The 21,473-nt window shown below is 33.3% G+C and overlaps 3 protein-coding genes across 4 annotated transcripts in view; all 3 read right to left on the bottom strand.

Moving 5' to 3' along the window:
- LOC130645517 (D-2-hydroxyglutarate dehydrogenase, mitochondrial-like) overlaps nt 1–21,473 on the bottom strand; it is a 90,154-nt gene that overhangs the window by 38,191 nt on the left and 30,490 nt on the right. The window lies entirely within an intron of this gene.
- Nucleotides 36–1,049, bottom strand: LOC130645520 (deoxyhypusine hydroxylase-like). Its single transcript, XM_057451532.1, has one exon. The coding sequence runs from the start codon at nt 1,010–1,012 to the stop codon at nt 116–118; it is 897 nt and encodes a 298-aa protein (XP_057307515.1). The 5' UTR covers nt 1,013–1,049; the 3' UTR covers nt 36–115.
- LOC130645511 (uncharacterized) overlaps nt 1,545–21,473 on the bottom strand; it is a 63,307-nt gene continuing 43,378 nt past the window's right edge. Inside the window, exons 2-13 of one of the 2 annotated variants that reach the window (XM_057451523.1) lie at nt 18,853–18,929; nt 11,717–11,791; nt 10,499–10,589; nt 9,372–9,492; nt 9,132–9,267; nt 7,544–7,645; nt 7,210–7,260; nt 6,695–6,848; nt 5,926–5,954; nt 4,454–5,737; nt 3,141–3,720; nt 1,545–2,583 (exon numbers count right to left, since the gene is read on the bottom strand). In XM_057451523.1, coding sequence (XP_057307506.1) covers nt 2,231–2,583; nt 3,141–3,720; nt 4,454–5,737; nt 5,926–5,954; nt 6,695–6,848; nt 7,210–7,260; nt 7,544–7,645; nt 9,132–9,267; nt 9,372–9,492; nt 10,499–10,589; nt 11,717–11,791; nt 18,853–18,903 — 3,027 coding nt within the window. In that variant the 5' untranslated portion in view covers nt 18,904–18,929 and the 3' untranslated portion in view covers nt 1,545–2,230. Of the gene's footprint in view, nt 2,584–3,140; nt 3,721–4,453; nt 5,741–5,925; nt 5,955–6,694; nt 6,849–7,209; nt 7,261–7,543; nt 7,646–9,131; nt 9,268–9,371; nt 9,493–10,498; nt 10,590–11,716; nt 11,792–18,852; nt 18,930–21,473 lie in introns of both variants that reach the window. The other variant, XM_057451522.1, reaches the window with a different exon arrangement.

The raw sequence follows: 21,473 nt of genomic DNA, 5'->3' as shown, positions 1-21,473 counted from the left end.
ATAAAAATTGTAAACAGAGACACAACAATAAACCGTTTTCTTGACAGGGTACTTTCTTATTTACAAACAAAATATTTCAAGATGTAAGAAATTAAAATTACAATTTCTGTTTGCCTCACTTAGTCAACCCGTCAGCGTATTGAAACTGATCTGAATTTTCATATTCGCACATATCTAACGCAACGTCACAACTCTCTCGCACAACACGCTCGTCGTCGCCAACATGCTTTTCCAAGATCTTAAAACATTCATCGGTGGCAATGGCGCCGAGAGCTTCCGCACACTCGTGGCGTACCATCGGCTGTTCTTGCGTATTCTCCAGAGATATTCTTAAAGCGTCGGTAGAAGCAGGGTGCGCCACTTGACCAAGTACGAACGCGATCTCGTGGCGAAACAGCGCACTGGCGCATTTTAATCCTTTACACAAGGCGAGAATATCTTCTTCACTTCCACGGTCACGAAGGGTAAACATAGCTCTGTATCGCTCGAACAAACTCAGTTTCTCATTTAATAAAGTTTGTGAAAGCTCTTCGACACTACAATCTGTTTTTATTGGTGGAGCAGGGTCGACAGACTTGAATTGATTGGCGCCTTCTTCATTTTGTTTTTCCAACCAGTTAATTCTCTCCACGGCTAACTGACAAGTTTCAGCTATCTCTGGTATATGATGCTGGCTGTATTTTCGCAGAAGTGGTAGTGCGCTGGTGGCACCTATAGCACCTAAAGCTTCCCCAGCTTCATGGCGTACGATGGTTTCTTCCTTGTCGTTCTCCAGTACCGTCCACAAAAACGAAACGGCTTTCAAATTTCGCATTTGACCGAGACAATACGCCAACTCGTGTTTCAAAAGCGCTGAAGAATCGCCAAAACTTTTTATGATTTCGTCTATGCATTTGTCTGTGGATAAGTTTCTTAGTGTAAACAAAGCTCTAAAACGATCTTTTAACGGTCTGTTTACATCCCGTAGGGAGTTGCCGATTCTTTCGATAGCTTCATCTGTGACGTCTGGCATTTTTATTTTTTTTTCTAAACGTGCAAAATAGAAATAACAAGTGACATTAAACAAAGTTTTTAACAGAAAAAGATGTAAAACACAAGATGATGTCTTGTTCTCATGCTTCTGGTTAATTCCTAGTCTAAACCAGCAGACAAGCCCAGCTGGAGACTTTAAAGTACCAAGAAACCAGAAAAGAAAAGAGGAAATATTTAAAATCACCAAGCAGAAGACAAATTAAAAAATGTAACAGATTCTAGCAAACCGAGGCTGACAATAAAAAAGATCTATTAGTAACCACGTAGAAAAATCCAGTGAAATTCGCTCGTAGCTATACCGTCTTATGCTCACAAGCGGAAAGTCTTTGATATAAACTAGTGGGTACCCTGTAGAAAAATGCAAGGGTTTGTCCGTCCTTTATTTATCAATTCTGTGTCTGTGGCACAGCTATAAAATCGCGAAGAGACAGCTTGTAGCTATTGCTACTGTGGTACCATTTTGCGGATTGATAAAATGCAGGTATTAATAGTATAGAGATAAAACTGAAAAATTGTTAAGAAATCATAAACAATTATTTTCATGATACTTTCAAAAGTACGTAAACAACTCAAAGATATGGAAAATATATATATAAATATATAAACAACATGCGAATAAAGTCTAAATAACAACAAAAAAATCTCTCTATTATTTCTAAATAAATATTTCTCTATATAAATATAATCCATAGAAATCTACACAACAAAATATCAACTTTCTTTTTTCACGCTAGATACTTATAAAAAAATGTCTTTAGAAGACATGACAAAAAATAGCATCCAAAGTATGGCGGCTGCTGAGAAGTGCAGTAAAAAGGGGCGCAAGAAGCGAGAACTGTAATTAACTACATTTGGGTAGCTGCATGGGGTATGGAATACGTTATTTAGTTTATTCTTAAAAAAGAAACTAAATAAATCAGGGACAGGGCATGGTCACATGGTGGGTAAAGGTTGAGATTTGGACAGTGGATAATCAGTTGAATTTTAACGAGGATGATCACAACAAAACTACGGTTTGCAGGCTGTTTAGTAAAAAAAAAACCAGCAAATAACACGAGTATATAAAAGTAGAACAAACGAAAGAAAATTGGAAAAATTAAAAAATGTAAATAAAAAAATAAAAATAAACAGAATAGAATAGAAATATAGAAACACAACCTTCCCATCCAAATTTTTTAATTTTTGTTTTTCACTGTTTTTAGTGCACGTCTTCCAAATCTTCTTTTGCCACTCCAAATACGTCACAGTTTCTTTCCAATCTCTGGTTTTCTTCCACCTCATGTTCATTGTCATCAGAGTAAGACGCGAACGTCGGCGACTCAATCAGTCGTTCGATGCTTTTTTCAATATTCTCCATATCGCTTTTCTCGAAATCTTCATCCTCGTCAATGACAGTCACGTGGTTTTGAAGCATGGTATTTGGCGCTACTGTTTTATTCTGCTCTTCAGTAGGCTCGTCATTTTGATGCAAAATATCTGGTGAAACTAGATTCTCATTCTGATCTATGTTGTGTTCCGATAATTTACGCACTGGAATAATTTTGGCTGCATCTACACAATAAAAAAAATTAGTTACGAAATGTGGGTGACAAATCATAAAATATGAGAGAGAGAGAGAGAGAGAGAGAGACACCTTACATCTGGAGAGACAACTTACATCTGGTGGTACCCCATTGCCTAGTTAGACGATGCACAAAAACAGTATTTAGCTTTTACTGTTTCATTAACGCAATTAAGAACGAACAAAACAATTTATTTGGGTTAATGAACAGATTGAAAAGTGTACATAAAAATTAAACTGTGAGTTGCATGACTTCTGTGTACTTTCCTTTAGAACCCAATAACTTTGAACCTCTGCTTCCTGGCCCAATGGACTTTTTTAACACTTTGTTAACCATATACGGCTATTTAATATTTCATTTGTCATGGTTCTGCAAATATAAAATTGGTGTGCAAGTATAGGCCTCAAAACTTAGCGGAGAGAGTGTGTGTGTGCGTGTGTGTGCGAGGAATAAAAAGGGGCTAGAAGTAGCTTTAACAATTTAAAAATGGACGCACCTACTAAAAAAACACACAAATGAGAATCATAAAAAAGGTAATCAACATACCGACACTGGGATACCACATGCCTGTCTCGTCGTAATACCCACCACATATATGCTTCCTTAGAGTGATCTCCCTTGGAACAGGAGAGATTTTTTGTGGTAAATTCTCACAACTTTCACTTCCCTCCGCATTTTCAGATTTAACATGAAGAGCCTCGATTCCAGCTAGTCCCTTTTCTTCCGCTTCAACACCATCATATCTTTGAAGGATTCTTTTAGGTTGAAAATTCATCCTTGTTGCGCCATCCTCAGGTGGGATTTCTTTCTGGACTTCTTCCTGTGGACCGATTGGTAATGCTTTCTCACTTGCACACGATGAAATAGTCGTGCCATCAGTTACATCTGAGGAAGGTACAGGATCACCTAGCAACGCAGTAGTAGTAGTGATGAGATCGGGGGTTACACCTTTCGCAGCATATCCAGAAGGTGTTGTGTCTTCTTCTTGTTCTTCGTCATCCCAAGATTCTTTGGGTGAGTTGTTGGATTGAAAGAGTTCGAATGAAAACAACGATGGGATTTCTTTCTTTTTAGTCTTATCCGGTTTCACTATTTCGTCCAATAACGGTGGAACACCGGACCAAGGCTAAAAAAAAAAGATGGGCTCATACAAATTTGTAGTTGTCACGATCTTTCGGAACATACTTGTTGTTTTATTTGATAAGCAACACAAAAAAAACGAAGCACTTGACTTGTAACAGCAGTATTGGGTGAGTAAATAAAGAAACAAAAACGGCGAAAAAGCGCCAGTTCTTATTAGCCTCCTTTCCTTGTTCTAAAGCTTGTGTAAGCTCCACTTTGAGCAAGCAAACACGTGATTTCTCAAGTTAAACATATTGTGTGTGGGCTAAGTAGAGGAAAAGTTGTGGTTTCGTGGTGAAGCATTGCGCCCAGAGATCATAGCCCCAGTTTCAAATACCGTATACTGTGGATTTAAAAGTGACATCTCCCTGAAGTTCTAATGCAAGCATAGTTTGCCTCATAATTGTTCTTAATTGTTCTGGGTTTTTTTCTTAAGAAAAGCCTTGCACATTCACATGGGTTTTTTACGATAGTATTGACAAAAATACAACTTTGGTATTGACATGCCACAAAATGTTGATATGAAAAAAAAATATAAGCGAGGTACGCAAAAAAGAAAAAAAAAAACGAAAAAAATATGGTATTTAACAAATCGTAATCACTCATGTGAACACGACTGAAATGAGCGAGGCAATCGATGTTTTGCCTTGTTTAACACTAACCCTTTAATAGCACCGGAGGTTTTTATGATTACGACATGTTAGGTGAACTATAATAGTCGCACGTAAACTACTTACGTATACGTCAGGAAACAACGGCTTCGTTCGCCCACTTTTGATGGAATCTCTCAAATACTGCACCATGCTTTTGGCATCTCTCAATTCGATCAAAGTTAATGGCTTATGAATGTTTTTTCTCCACTTACGAGGCGTCAGGAAGGTCGCCGATAGACACAGATATGTAACAGGCCACTCTTGCGGGTTGTTGAAGTTGCTAGTACTACCTTCAATCTTTGCCATTCCTAAGAAAGTCTTTTTGTAATGGTCCCGAAATATCAAGTAGCGCGATGTTTTCTGTTGAGAGAACAGAATGCTTGTATCACCCGACACATGGAGAATACCATCTTTAAAAGAATCATAAAACCGATGCAAGTATGTATCGTGTAAGAAAAATTGTATGACAGCTCGAGACTGCAAGAGGCGTTGCACATTCAACAATTCTATATCTTGCCAACAACGATCCCATAACTTGGTAGCAGTGTAGAACAAGTTCGCAACCGGAGGCAACAGCTTCACTACATTCCGACGGTCAGCAATAGGAATCGAATCTACCCAATATGGGTCACTTCTAGATTTGCTCTCTTTCTTAGCACCACTATCTATGTTTTCTTTACCATCAATACCATTGACTTGCTTCACCTTGTCGTTACTGTTCTCAGAAGTTTCATTAACATCGCCGTTAACAGGTGACTTTTCGCCAACAGTAATGTGAGGCTCATCAGGAGAATTGATAATTTCTGAGGACGTCTGAAATCCATTAGAAGTGTCATTGACAGCTGGTGGACTAACGATGCTATCTGAATCACTCCTTTCACTATTTTCATTCCCTGCTGTCTCCCTGCAGGTAACATCTTCCGAAGACAAGCAAGCAGCTAATAACTCTTCTACAGCTGTTATGTTTTCTTTTTTGTCAATGCTGACTTTCTTTTTACCACTGGCAGACGACAAATCCACATCTTTATATGAAAGTTTTTTTTGCATGGATTTGGAAACAACCAAGGAATCTGTACTTCGCGACATGACTTCGCATTTTCCCACACGACTTATTGTGGTCAAACTACTGGAACGTGACGCTTTACCTTTCTGTCCCATCACAAATTCTGGACTCGTCGGCCTGCTATTAGTTTGACTTCGACTTTCTTTGTTCCGTTTGTTTCGACAGACCGATGGATCGGATGATCTTGATCTATTGCGTTCTTTCTGTTTACATTCTGGTTGCTTCACAGGTTCAATTGTCGCTACAAGCGGGTGTGGCTTGGCAAAGATAACGTCGTCATTTTTTTTCTTTTTGGAAGCGGTAGTCTGCTGGTTAAAAAAGGAGAATACATCAACATACATGTTTCCTATTTAAAGGGAGGTGCATAAAATGGTAACCAGAGTCCACTCTCCATTTCTCAATACCCTTGGATAAATAGGGTTAGAGAGTTTGGCAAAAGAGTGCAATATCTTACTGCATGCTTAGTTATTTCATATAGATAATTAAAACATACTTCTGTCACTTCTTGTTGATGATCTTGCACTAAAACATAAAAAATGTATTTTTGCCTGACAACGCATATGCAAAAATTTCTAAAGCTTGATTCGCTTTTAAATGAACTTTAAGCAAGTAAACCCAAAATATAGGAATTATACATTTCCTAGAAAAAAACGTAAATGTGCTATATTAACTACTGTATACTCTAAAGGTAAAATTCATTTAAAATCCAGCAAACAAAAAGTATTCCATGTTAAGAGGGTCAGAATAAACTTCAATTTTATAATCGCGCCTGTATAATACTAATAAAAACTACCTACGATCGACTTTGACTTGAAAACGTTAATCTTAAAATATAGGCGGGTTGTTTTCCCTATTTTTCTACAACATCTCACCAAAATATTGAAACATTTTTAGCCATGACAAACGCATAAACTCGTAAAAATCTCTGCAGCTGAAAGTGCTACTTTTTTCATATGCTGAGGGTAGGTAGCGAAATTTAATTTGTGCTAGTCCAAATTTAAACACATTTGCTTTATGAAAATGTTACGACAGCACCCTTTTAAAGGTCCAAAATGTGAGAAAAATGACAATGCTGACGTCAGCAACAATTATTATATTTCGAAAATTTAAACCTAACCTAAAAAACTAAGATCCCCAGGCCTAAACCCGCAAAAAGATTGACAAGTTTAAATTGCGTAACTACTTGTGGCGGCAAAATTTTCCTTCTCTCAATATAATTTATTTTTTGGATGGGGGGATTACAGGTAACAACACATGTATACCTTTCTCCATCACTTGCTCGTTGATGTTAAATTCTTCCCCAAGAAGGGATTTCATTTCCAATACACTACAGCATAACGAGTTTCGATTGACCTTTTTCACGACCCGAGCCATTAGTACTTGATTACATGTCAAATCACGAAACCTCCATTTGGCCTGGTAAAAAGCGTTTTACATAAAGTGACATTATACCTATATAAAATTGAAGCACACCAAAATTGCTACAGTAACTTCCTTATTTATGTTTTTTGTAATTTGTAAAAGGCTTTTACCATAATAATAATGCCAAAGAAAAATTTTTTCCATGTAACTAATTTAGTTGAAAATTTACAAAAACCCAGTTTTAAAAAATTCCTTTTATTTTTAAACTCCATAAACGAAGCATATACAAAAGCAGTTATCTTTTACAAGCGTAAGGAAAAAGAGATTGGAAACCAAGAATTCTAAATAAATGCACTGTGAAGAAGATTTAAGTTCGATGTTTTAACAACTATTTACATCGACAAAAACACCTCACCTCATATGGTAGTGCAAGCGTTTCATCATCTGACAGAGCACAGTACATACTCTAAAATGAGAACATGAAAAGCCAGTAAAAGTCTACGGATGGACGCTTTTTTCACATAAATCACAATTAACTGTTCTTAAAAAGCAAGAACAACCCAGTTATTAGAACAAGTCTTTAAATGCTGTTAAATAAACTATCAAGTGTCAAAACATAATTATCATCCTTTGAAGTAATCACAAACTGGCAGAATTGATAAAAATATACATAACAAGCCAAAAACGTTTATTATGTGTGAAAGCAAAAATGCACCAAAATTAAGTTGCAAAAACACGAAATAACATACTAAGAAGGGTTGTTGCTCTTCATTGCCTTTTGGAATCATATAGAAATTTGTGTTTAGTGGTATTTCCCCGACAACTCCATAATCCAGGTATCGAACAGAAACCTGAAAAATAAAAATAATGAGGGGCGTTTACAAGGTAGAGGAATATGAAGTGTGGAGTAGTAAAGTATCTAGATGAAGTCATGAAATAAGTCGATTTGAGGACGAATGGGGTAGAGAGGGGAAAGGTAAAAAAGGCAGGTCAGAAAATGATGAATATTCAAGAAATAAATATTTCTTGCTTTAGTTCATCCAGTAAACACACAATTAAAGCAATTGAAAAATGCAAACTTGTTTTCATGAAACCTTTGAAATGGTTGATAAATCAATTTTTAGTAAATTTGGTAATTGAAATTTTAACTATATTTTTTGCGACATTAAATCCTCTCAAAAAAGTTCTTTGGACTTATTCGTTGAAATAGATTTGTGTATATATGCTTTAGCATATTTTGTGCGTATACCACCAGAAATTTATTGAAATACGTTTGTTTGAAAGGAAGATAATATTTTTGCTATATTTTTTAACAAGGTCATGTTTTTTTTTAAAAAAAAGAAACTTTACAAAAGCTAAGCCTTCTCAAATAAAATCCACAAGCATGTATCGTTGCTGCTCCTCGTGCTTTTTCTTCTTCACACGAATGGTTGCTTGAAGCAAAGAATATTTCTTATATTACAGGAACATTTAAACATTTACAACGTTTCAATTGCAAAAATGGTAACTTGTTTAGGTGCCTAGTTACTTGGTAGTGAAGTTTTAAAAACTTTTTTTGCTAGTAAAGTCACATTTCAACAGGTCGTGAAGTCTCCCACAAACCTTTAAAATGGTTTAACAAACAAATTTTAAGCACAAAGAAATGCTGCTTTTACAGAATTTTATGCCTCGCTTAACAGTGTTATTTGAAAATTTGATCTTGCTTCCACTTTACAGGGAAAAGAGCAAAAAAAAAGAAAGAAAAAAAACAATAAACAAATATAATAAAATTTTTTGGTCTTTTATAACTTTTGAAGAGATATAATATGACAACATCTGTCAAACCCTATGATTACTATCAGGGGTGAAATATATTATGTTTTTCCACCGTAGTTTTGTAAATCTACTTATTGCAGAAAAAATCTGATTGTCAATCAAAAAATGAGACATTTACATGTTCTTTCAATAAAAAACAATGATAATAACAAATAGAAAGTAAGATCATACTTAACCTGAAAAACTTGCTAGTTACTGGTGTGGACATATTTGCTAGTAACTTGTTACTGGTGTGGACATATGCAGATTGCAGAATCAATTAGAAAAACAACCTCAATATTTTAGCACAACAGTTTAAATTGCACACATCGAAGTCTTAATATTTTAACATTTAAAAAGTCTAATTCGATTTGAAGTACTTGTAATACTCAAAGCTCTTCATTGTAAAAATGACAAATTCTAGAATTACAACTAATGATATAGCTTAATAGCCCCCGCTCTGAATTTGTGCACACATTTCTGTATCCTGTGGACACGTGCTAGGCAATAATTGAAGTAGTCTTTTGCCAAGTCTCATAGTACCTGTTCTGATGGCAACGTATACTTCACCACAGCCACCCTGACATATAAATTATGAGTAGTAGAATACACAAACATGGGTTTGTTTAATTGTGCATCTGTTGCTGCATTAATAGAAATTTCTTCTTTGTTAGACACACTACAAAAGAAATAATAATATCTAAAAATTCTGCACTAGAGCAAATTATGTCAAGCATTGATGTCAAACTGGAAAATAATGACATACAAATATGTCAAACTTACCTAAGCTTATCACTAATCTCTTTGAGCTTGTCGCAATGGAGAGAGTCTTGTGAAGACCAGTATTTGCACCAAAATGTTCCATCCTTCGCAAGTGATGTAGTAACAGAAACGAACAGAGTACCTGTTGAAAAAAGAAAGAATTATACAGAATGTTTTCTGCATTCACTACAGTCACTTGCAGTTTATTAGATGTTAGAGTCGCCAGGAAAAGTTCCATTGACTTGGAATGATTCAACTAATAACATTTTAGAGATATTTTTTTTCTCATACTCTATATTTCACATTAAAATATAAACTACGAATGCATAAACACCAGCTTAGAGGTTAATTTAGTATAATAAGTCAGTCTTCCTACTTGATTGCATGTCTGTGTGTGCATGGGTGGGTTTATCTAGGGATCTGGGTTTGCCTCTGTCTGTCTGTCTGAGCGTAGGGGTGTCACTGTGTGCGTAACTTTAACAAATGCAGTACGTTTTTAAATTTTTCATTACAACAGAATTTAATAATAATCGGTCCTTATTCATTCAAAATAAAGTAAACTGAAAATAAAAAAACAAACAAGGGAAAATTGATAACTTTTTAAAAAAAGGTTTTTGTTAAGTCAATAAATTGCTTTTTTCAAGAAAAATTTAATTCTTAGGTAATGTAAAAATGGTGCATTTTAATAAAAAGTCTTTTTTATGTTTAGTATTTGTTCCTGTTGTGGCTAACTCAGCAATCCCCACTTCTTCATTTACCAGAAGTTATGTATAGCTATCTAGCAACCATAGTTTGTGTTGTGGCTCAGATTAAGAGAATATGTTTCAGTTCAGCTAGCTATATTCATTTTTAAATGTTTAGCTGCAGTATATATAGCTAGCTATGATAATAGCTAGTTATGAAACATGGCAAATTGGCCACCTTGAACTACAAATCCTTTTAATTGTGACATGGTGACAACAGAAAATTAAAATATAAATTCCAGGACATTTTTAAACAAGTGCATGATTATCACGGATTTGCTGTCCTGAAAAACAATAGTTAAAGTCCGGAACTACTTTAAGTAACAAAGTTTCTGGAATTTCTAAATGCAGTATTATTGAAAACTTTTCCATGCACAAAAAATACACAAATAAACTTGAACTCACCCGCCTCTTTCGTTATGGTGTTAGGCACTGTATTTATCACCTGTCTTGGTGCAAAACATTGTTGAAATAAATTATCAGACGCATCTGCTGCCTGTAAACAGATTGAGGTATGTGTCTCTAAGGATGCTTGAAGTTTTTTTAACATAAGCATGGTGCTTACTATAAGTGAGGTTGGACTTAAAAATATTTGTGTTTGCAGTCGCCCAACCTGGTCAATAATATTGTGCTAGGTGGAAACATTTTCTTGGACCACTGTTACAAAAATTTTTTTTTCCTTCTGCAGATGCAGGAAAGCCAGCCTCAAAACGAAACCCAATAAAAAAATGAATTTTGTAAGATGTATTAACCACAAGTGCAAAGTTAAAACAACGTTGAACATGATGATGTGCCAACAGATTTGCTATAAGTTTTTGGCATTAAATACATTTCTAGACATTCTTGATTTCTCTTTTCCCTTTTTAGAAATTTTTTAAACTTTATTCAACATGCTTTTTCTTTTTTCTTAATACAGCTTTTGGACGAATGTCCCCATGATGTATTACACATCACAAAAACATTTATCCGAAAGCTGTATTAAGTTACAAGACATCTAACCTCTCCCATGTTCCAGTTATATTTAACTTGCATGGGAGCGCAGTATTCTCTGTGACCATGAAGGTCGGACTGACTTGTGGCACGGTCCTAAATTGTTCAAGTCTCAGTGTAATGCAGCAGCCAAACATAGGAGTGTCAGCATGAAGGAAAGGGGCCGACTTTAATGCTCTTTTTACCTTATGTTTTTCGTAATAACCGTTCTTGATTGCAGACTTCATAAACTTTTTTATTTTTTGCTGTGCTTATTTAGTATATTCTCTTAAAATATAAGAAAGATATACTGTAGATAGACATACTTTGAAAATAAAGATAAAATAAAATCCCGACCAACTGACCAGGTCAGTGCCGAAACCCTCATCAGTATGACGACAAACATATATATTTTTAAGACCAGCCCAATTGCTCAATATATACAACAATGGTAAAATTAAATATTTGCAATATGAGTGAAATTTCTGTTTCCACATGTATCATATTACTTTACGTTTTTTTAAGAACTGTATGACATGTAAGAAACAAGTCAAAGACATTTTCAGGAAATTTTTAAGGTGGCCACCCCTTCAACCAGTACCAAAGCACATCTAAAAGTGGCACTACCAAAAACACTTACAGAGAGATACTTACTTGCCGAACAGCTTTGGAAACATCTATTAGAGCTAATGTTAAATCCAATGACTTCTGAAACAGAGATGGAACTTCCTAAAATTGCAAAATAAAAATTTAGAAATTTTCTTGCAGGGAATTCCATTGGCTGAGTGTGATGCACAAGCTGAAGAACACGCAACGATTATTTAATAGGATAGGATTTAAAATGTGCCTCCCGCTCACACATAAAAAATCCAAAAAAAGGAGGAAAATTCCTTTTCTGAAGTGTACTGTAATTTCCACTGAAGGTCTCAGCATGCTAATGTCAGCAGCAAAAATCCATCAATAAAACAATAGACATAAAATTAAAAATGGCAGTAAGTATTGATCTTCTATCTAGGCGATTTTATAATAAGAATCACCTGGTGGTGGGGTTTTAATTGTGTTGAACCAGTATCATTGGTAATTCGTGTGTTTAGTAAAAGTGGTGTTCCAATAGTGTTGAGTTGAATCAATCACACTAATTTAGCGTTGCGTTATACACAGATGGTTGAACAGGGATGCCCTGCATTAACAAATATGGAATATTTTTATAATAAGCTTCAAGGTTACAAAATATTTTGTAAGGTTAGCTTGGCTATTTATAAGTTTAGCATCCTGTAAGTTACTTCAGGAAATTACCTGTTAATACAGGTTATGCTAACATATAGATGTAATTTACTTGTGACTGAATAAAATTATTTAGATTTTTCATTTTTTTAGATAAAAAGAGCATGCCTGCAACTGAGGCTTGCTCGCCTATGTTGTCTGCTGTTTCGCTTAATTTCTTGAGGGTAAATTTTGTTGTTGTGGGTAACACACATTGTTTACTAAAAACAAACTGTGTGGAAATTTCCAAAAAATATAGCTGAGTCACTCTTTGCAAATTATCTATAAAAAAATGGAAATCAGTGTTTTCTTTTTCTGCCTGTACCATTACATAAACTGATCCAAAATATAAAATTAAATTGTTTCAGGAGCCTTTGGGGAAAAGAAAAGGCGTGTGCATTTGAACTTAAATTATCTTAGCAATCGTAGAGTGTAAAAGAAAAGAAGTGGCAATATTTGGGAGGACATCATTGCATGTGTCTTTTGCATTGAATTTTTTGTATTTTTTTTTATATTTTAAGTTACCACATTTTGCTTGAACTTAGCAAGGATAAAGAAGAAGCATATTTTTTCTCTCGATATTTTCAACAGCAATTAATAATCAAGTCCTTCGCACTAAAACGTCAAATACAGGTCAGAAACACCTTAGAAATAATACCTGCCATACTGCTTTAAATCAAGAAGCAAATCATGTTAATATGTTCAGTGTAATTGCAAAGATGTAAATAGATTAGGATAGTATTTATTCAGTTATATGCTGGAAACGATAAAACCTTAAGGGGAACCTGAGGTATAAAATGATGTTAGACTTATGTTATAAAGCTTAAAAATGGGTTAACAAGTATCTTTAAATTTTGTAAAAAGTTCTTTTCATTCTCAAGATATTCACATTTTAAGAATTTCAGATTTAGTTATGATGCATACCATAATTACAGTATATACGATATATGCGGTATATATATATAGTACATTATGTTATTTTCTGTCATTTTAGACCAGTCAAGGAATGTGCATTTAAACTTTATCATTCATCATTCTCGGCTTAACTTCAGTTTTCCATGCTAGCGTGGGTTGGACGGTGTATATTAATGAACCCCTCCCATCTGATCTAGACTGTGTTAGATCTAAACTCAACTTCCTCTGTATCACGTGTGTCCTTATAACCTCCTGCCAAGTCTTTGCATAGATATAATAAAGGTGAATTGATTAATATAAATATTTTGGCCAAAATAACACTCGTTTGCTCATCCCAGTTACAAACCAGTGCTTCTTCTCTTATTGCAACCTATTTCACAGGGCTTTTTGACCCCTAAGCCGTTATTACTAAGTTGTTTTGTTCTGCGAAGTATCAAAGTTTATTAAAAGGGAAAAGGGAAAAAAAATTTACTGATCAACTGGCCATAGTGTCCTAGTGATTTAGTCCCCCCTTGATAATTTCGTTTTTTCCAGTCCCCTCCCCTTTGCATAAATTCCAACAATTTTAGAGTTAATGTTTTTCCATCAAATAACTGTATGTATTATTGATGCATTATTTTTATCAAGCTGTAATTTAAAAAACAAGCAACTCTCATTTTTTTGACATTAGCTGGTTCACAAATAAGCGCTATGTAAAATAAATGGTAGTTAGTTTTAAAGATTAGAACCATTTTTTCAATCCTAAAGCCTAAACAAATGCATAAGAAAAAATGAAAAGAGTTTACATCTTCTTGCAGACTTGACTTTATACACTTAGTTTTAAATCAGAGATATTTCACCAAGAGAATGTCTGTTAATTGGGATCATTTTCCTACTGCCACTAAACTCACATGAAAAACAAGTGCTGAGTTGAAGCATGTTTTTAACCTTGACTCACTTCACAATTTAAAATAATTTTAATTAAAAGTTGGTTTTTATTGCAGAAAAACAGCTTTTTCCTAAATTTATTTGTGACGATTCCAGGGAATTTGATAACAACCTATATTTATCGATCACTATTTAGCGATAATTCATGAAAAAAGAACAGAATTATCGATAAATAAAATGGATTAGCGATCAGGTCATTAGCGATCAACAATGCTGAGCTATAATTATCGCTAATTTGATTTGCTTTGTCAGCAGATTATCGATAATAGTGCAATATGGCCGACGCATAAATTTGTTAGCTTATTATGCGAAAAGCAAGCCAGACAACATTCTTTTAATGTTTGTTGATTAAATAACTTGCAAAACAGCAAAAACGGTTTACTTGATGTTTTCATAAAGTGTATTAATATTCTTTTTAGAAGTAAATATAATTTGTTTGATCGCTGTAAAGAATAAAAGAATAATTTAGTTAGTCTCTTTTAATTTTTTTTTGTTCTGCAAAATATCACACGCTGTAAACATGCGGCGCTGTCCAGACCCCCTTTTATTTTAGATTCTTCTTTTGGACGTAATGGCTGCGCTGGAACAAATCGTTATTAAATTAACTTACTACTTTATAATAACAAGCAAGAAACAAGTTTCTTTTTGTATAAAAGTCTACGCCAATAAATTTACAGCTTTTTTAAAACTAAAACAAGTCTGAGTTACGGGAGCTAGGTAGCCTCTAACAGTTGCATTGGAATAATTTTAATTGTGATCGTTTATAATTTGCCAAAATTTCACCAAAAAACAGCAGGAACAAAACCTTGAATTAGCTAGCTACTTTATGACAAGTAAGAAACAAGCTACTTTTTGATAAAAGTCCACACCAGTGAATTTATAGCTTTCTTAAAACTAAAACAAGTCTGGATCAAGGGAGCTAGCTAGCTAGCCTCAGCTGTTGCTTTGCAATAATTTTAGTTGTGATGGTTTAATTTGCCAAACTTTCAGTCTGAAAAATTATATTATATCGGCAAATAAAATAAGAAAATCTGCTTAAATGCAAATTGATACAGCCAAATTAGGGGGTGTTTTTGTTTGTGTCACTTAAAGCCCTGTTTACATAAACCACGCAACATACAAAACACTACTGGAAAGTCCTGTTTTTAACCATGTTAGATTTTTTTTACTGCTTGCATGCCATTTCTTTATATTACACAAAATTGTAGTACCAAAAATATCATTTTTAGACACTGCCACAATAAAGCTAGTGTGTGGTCATTCTGTAACTAATTTTTCCCACACCTGTTGAATTACATAACTTTTTGTTAATATTTTTTTTGGAGTGCCAGTAAAATCATTTATCGGACATTTCATTTATGGTTGAAGGTGTCGTCAGACATTTGATATTTGATACCCAATTTTTGGGCGAAAATTTGCATTGCATATTCCTTTAAATTTAGAATTATGGTGTTACATGGTGGAGAAGAGCTTTGTGTGCTTCAGAAATCTTTATGGTTCCCATGGTCCACTCCTGAATTATATATTTATAGTAATGTATTTTAACCAAAAAATAAATTTAGCCTCTTATTTTTGGTTACGCGATAGTGAAGTTACCTATAAATTAGGGTCTGTTCATACGTCAAAGCTTTTCTCTAGGTCCACTCATCACGATTTTCTGATTTTTTTACACAGTTATTTATAAATAAATACTAGGAAGTAACATTTTTGATTATCATTACTTTTTTCTATAAATGGTTTAAAATATTATTGCAGATCATTATCTAGTCTCACATGCGGCCTCTGGTTTCAAATTTTTTTTACATTTTCTTAAAATATAACCAGAGAACAATATTATTTACCAATTTCAGTTGATTTAATGCTATACCACCCAAATTAACTGTAAATAAGGTTTTCATGTTTGTCTAAAAATTTCATTATTTATTCTCATGTTTGATAATTGCGTGTACAATCACTGTACAGAAATAATTTTGATATGGTTTACATAATTAGTAAGTAGCACAATTTAAATTTTAGAAAATTTCTTTGTTTATATATATATATTTATTTTTTAAATATCATGAGGAAAGTATTTACATCCGTAGTTTTTGCATTTTATGTTACAAAATAATATGAAATGGAAATGTTTATGTTTTCATTTTAGTTTTACCTTGTGTTACCAAATTAATTCCTCATGAGGGTGGAATAATTTCTAAAGGAAGAAAGTGTTTGCAGAAGAAACTATGCAGCCATCCCCAAAATTTGGACGTCCTTTTAAGGATGACTCTATGCATTATGAAAGAAAAAATAGCCAAAGATCTATTCCCCTGCCTTGTTACAAAATTTGTCTGGGATAGAAAGTGACACATTTTATTTATTTGTAACAAAGAGTTCATGAAACGCGTGCCCTATTAAATTCCTTGGTTTACTGATTTTATTACAAACTTTGTTTTGTAAAGAAAAAGTGTTACTGTTTCCTAAAGTAAGACCTACATGAAAACGCGCTGTTGAAGTAAACAAAACACAACTATCCACATGTTCGACAGCTGTCCTCTTGCTTTATTCTCTAGATTATGATCCTATAAAATTAAAATTTATCCTGACTAAAAATCAAGGTAGCTAACTAGCTAAACTTTCTTGGTCAATTTTGAATCTTCTGATTGCTTTCCTTATCTAGAAAATAATTATCTAAAAAGAATAAAAAAACACGGATCAAACAAAAATAATTATTTAGCTTTTAGACACGGTGTTTTTCCCCGCAGCAAGGGATCAAAACTCGGCTTCCTTTAGCTCGCTAGCATTTATCAAGTACCGCAGTCATTATTTTAATTTATGCTAATTTAGCCCTTGCAAAATAGCGATAAATAAAAAAAGAAAATCCCTTAGCGATATTTATCGATAATTTTATATTTTTAATCTAAATTATCGATAAAACTTTTTGCTTAGCGATCAGGCGCTATAAGTGATCGATAATGAAAAATTATCGCTAAATAGCTTGTTATCAAATTCCCTGGAATCGTCACATTTGTAATTTATGCTTTTTATACAATATAATATTGTGATATTGTGTTTTTAAAAACTTGCTGAAAATTTTTGTTGAAAATTATACTAACCCAATCTAATACTTTGAAAAAAATAATCCCACCTTTCTTATATTCCGGTCTCTGTTGTCACCCTATTTCAAGGTGGAAACGTTAAAAGGGAAGTAAACTCTAATTTTTTATTTAAAAAAACAGTAGCCGCAACAAAAAAAAACTTGAAATACCTATTTCTTTTCATATAAAAGTTTCACTAACTTAGTATAAAGTTGTGTTTACTACACGTGAAATCGCTTCTTTATTCTGACCCCTTTGCAATTTTAAAAGGATTGAGTCGAGTTGAAATTATGACGTTTTTTAGTTCAGAAAGTGTAATGTGCTGGCGGTGGTAGTAGTATTAGTTGTTAATTTACTTAAACATTCAAGTTCAAATGGTTGAAAACATGCCTAATTGTGCCACCATCAACTGCACTAACAGAACTGGTAATAATAAATCAGAAGAAAATGTTGACGATGTTGTAGTTTTCTCCAAAAATCCCAGCGCAAATAAAAAAAGAGCTTCGAAAAAGATGGTCACATAACATTTTAGAAGAACTGGTTCCTTGCCTAAGGATTCAGGATTTTATATATGTTCCACGCACTTTGAGCCAGACTACTTTGAAAGAGATCTTCAGGCAATTACCTGATTTACATAAATCATTTGATTTTGTATGTATCAGCGAAACACATGCTTCTTTTGTATTTGTTTATCAAAATAAAAAGATGCAAGCTTGGTATAAACTTCGTGTTCGTAACCAACAATTACATACCAAGCCAATAAAAATTATACTTTACACAATGATAATTTTTTCTTTTAACATTAATGATTTCCTTATTATTATTATTATTATTATTATTATTATTATTATTATTATTATTATTATTATTATTATTATTATTATTATTATTATTATTAAACAATATTTATACAGGATTTTTTACACTTCAGTAAAATGAACTACTGCTATCATCGTGTGTCCTGTAAGTAAAAATATATAAAAGAAAGAAAAATATAAGCAAAAACAATTATCTACTAAATAACCACTCATGAGTTAGCTAAGAAATTAATATAAAACGCATGTACGTACCAAGAAAAAAGAAAAAAGAGAAAAATGTGAAACTAGAATGCGCAAAAGTTAGAAACAGAAGCTACTTAAATAATTACTAAAAACATATAAAACATATTTTAAAAGCAAATATTTACATAAAATGTTGATAAACTAATTTTTTGAACTGAAATAAGTTATCGCAACAACGTATTTTTAATGGTAAGTCATTGTATAATGCTGCACCAAGATATTTGAAGGATCTTTTTCCGAACTCCAATTTTTTGAAATATAAAATGAAATATTCAAATTAGAACCCAGTCTTTTTATTTTGACACGCTTTTTTCAAAAACGAAGTTTTTACGGAGATATGAACAGCGAATATAGGTATTTAGAGATAAATTCTTGTCTTTATGTGTTATTTTTCTGATTTTACAAGTTGAAATACAAATACGTAGTCGAAAAAAAAACTTCACATTGTGAGGTTACTTCCCCTTTAATCCAGTACCAGGATTAATAGAGTAAACATGACACATACAGTATATATACTTTCCAGAAAAAGATGAAACTAGCCTTGCCTTACCTGATAAGCTGCCTGATATAGCCATCCATTTGAAAGCCTTGATTCACCCATTTTGTTCTTTAAAATTATTACTTCATCTTATATAAAAAATAAAAATATAAATATAAAAATTAAGATATCATATCTGCATCTTCAAAAGTCTATCCTCTCTTTCTTATCTCCTTCTGTCTTTTCTGAAGAATTAGAAATAGAAATATGCTGTGGTTTAAGTCATAAAACACAGGATCTTACATATACTGCAATTGATAGTAAAAATCAGAAAGGGAATCTTCGGTCAGCGCATCATGCTGTCCCATAAGTTTCATTTGGTTCTGTTTACCAATCTGCGGGGAGTTTAATACTTCCTGTAGATTGGTATTTGCCATACCACATCACCATCAAGAAATATATTTCCTTGTTTATTAAAAAGAAAACAAGGTATTTTTTTAAGAAAAATGTTTTAGTAAATTCTTATAAAAATTCAAAGGAATGGAACATGAAAAGTAACAGAAATTCAAAACAGTTTAAAGTTTAACGACAATAACAAATGCCAAATGAATTTTTTACGATTTAGAAACATGAACACAAAAACTTTTTAAATAATTCAGCTTATCCTTTGTAAACATGTTTTTTTTAGCATTTAATTAAGATTTCGGATTACATCCAAGAGACTATTAAAACAGGTGGTCTTTTTCTTTCCCTCTTTTCTTCTTCTTCAACTGATTTTCCAAGCGATTGCTGTAACATCACAACTGTTAAAGTTCCATCTGCCCTATGCCTGCTGTATGCGCATCTTGATATTCATGAAATACACTTTTACGATAATTCAATTGTACAAAAGGAGGTAAAAATCGTGTTTTTATGAGAGTTTGTTAGAGACGAAAGCGTGTTTTCTCCAGTTTTTTAACTTCTGTCGAATCAATTTCTTTTAAATTTTCAGGAAACGTTAATAATAAGATATATACAACTTATGTGTACTTTTCATTAAAAACAAAACGCAGCAAGAAAAGTTATCACGAAAAAACGTGTTTTCTCCTTAATAAACTCTTATAATAGTGTGATGTTTACCTCCTCTGATCGCTAAATAAGCTGCAATGGAGTGTTAGTTTTCCCGAATTATCGTAAAGGTGTATTGGGGAAGAATGAAGACTGCATTATGAAATTTGATCAAAAATATTGTTATGTACTATAATTTAATATTATTTGATGAGGTATGCAAGATACTCCTTCAAATTTCCATTTCCAGCTATTTTTTTAACAAGGGGGAGGGGTGTTTGTTCAACTAAACTAAGCCCTGAGGGTTAAGGTATGAGTTGTTCCTTTCGAAAAGACTGGGCTCAAGCCTGACATATTGATTACACTCCAGCTTGTTCACCAAGCTGTGAAGTGAAGCTTTTTGAAGCAAAGGATAATATTTGATTGGGCATTTTTTTACAGCTTTGGGCTATACATAAACTTATAATTCTTGCTTTGCCCACTAAAAGTAACACTTGGTTTGTTCTAGCCTGTACATGAAACATTTTGCAAGTTTAAGATGGGAAATAGCTACCTATTTATTTGAAATGACAGAACAACATTGTAAACGTTCTGTATAAAACAGGCTACTGGTGAACTCGAAAGATATAGGGAACAAAGTTACACGCGAACAAGAATCCAAGGATTTTTTATTATCTTTAATAACAAAACTTAGCTAGCTATCAATTCACAGTGGAAACGCTCATTTTATTCTCACATTTTCTAAGATTTCTCTCAGATAAACCACAAGCTGGAGCAAGCTTATTTGGCAGATTGCGGCACAAACTAGAGCCTGCTTATCTCAATAAAAATAAATATCTAACTTTTCCAGCCACCTTTGAAGTGCACGTGAACAGTGAATGTTTCACCATCTTTAATTTAAATCAAACCCGCGGCTCTTTTGCCATGTAGCCTATAGTATTTAACATTGACTATATGACGGACGATCTATATACCATATAGCCCAAGATATATACAGTACGCATCCGTGTTGAACACGCAAGAAGGGGTAATGAGTGCGCAAAGTTGGAATTAACGAGCTTTTGGAAGCCTATGTACCGAAAAATCTGTTCGAATTAAGCGAAGTGTTCGAATTAACTGAGTTCGAAATATACAGCACAGAGACCAAATTCAAAGGACCGGAAAATTTGTTCGAAATAAAGAATGTTCCAATTAAGTGACATTCGAATTAACGGATGTGTACTGCGCACTGGATAATATTCAATTCAAAATAAATTCTGTCAAAATTTATCTCCAGTAAGACAAAGCAAATTCATATATAGTTTGTGTGGAGCGTTTTTGGCCCTTTTGCGCAAAAGTTTTTGCCTTTGGAAATTTTAAAACAGCAAAACTTATTTCAAGCGAAATCATAGTCAATTTAGAAAAACGTGAAGTTTTTTCCATTAAAAAAAACTTTTTTCTTGGATTCGTGAAAGGTTTTTTCGCGAAATTTGTTCCAAAAACTGCGAAACGCTAAAGTTTATTCCATAAATTTCGCTTTTTTTAATGCGCGAAAGTTTCTGCCCATAAAAAGATTTTATACAAACCAAATTGGAGAGAATCTTTATGTAAGTGTTAGTTTTAAGTAGCTGATACTTACATAAAGATTTCCAATGGTTTCTGCTATC

This window comes from Hydractinia symbiolongicarpus, chromosome 5, assembly GCF_029227915.1.
Source record: "Hydractinia symbiolongicarpus strain clone_291-10 chromosome 5, HSymV2.1, whole genome shotgun sequence".
Lineage (NCBI taxonomy): Eukaryota > Metazoa > Cnidaria > Hydrozoa > Anthoathecata > Hydractiniidae > Hydractinia > Hydractinia symbiolongicarpus.
This window is presented reverse-complemented; position numbering and strand designations above follow the sequence as displayed.

Excerpts from the sequence above, each read along its gene's own strand:
- LOC130645520 (XM_057451532.1), bottom strand. The coding sequence starts at position 1,012 with ATGCCAGACGTCACAGATGAAGCTATCGAAAGAATCGGCAACTCCCTA.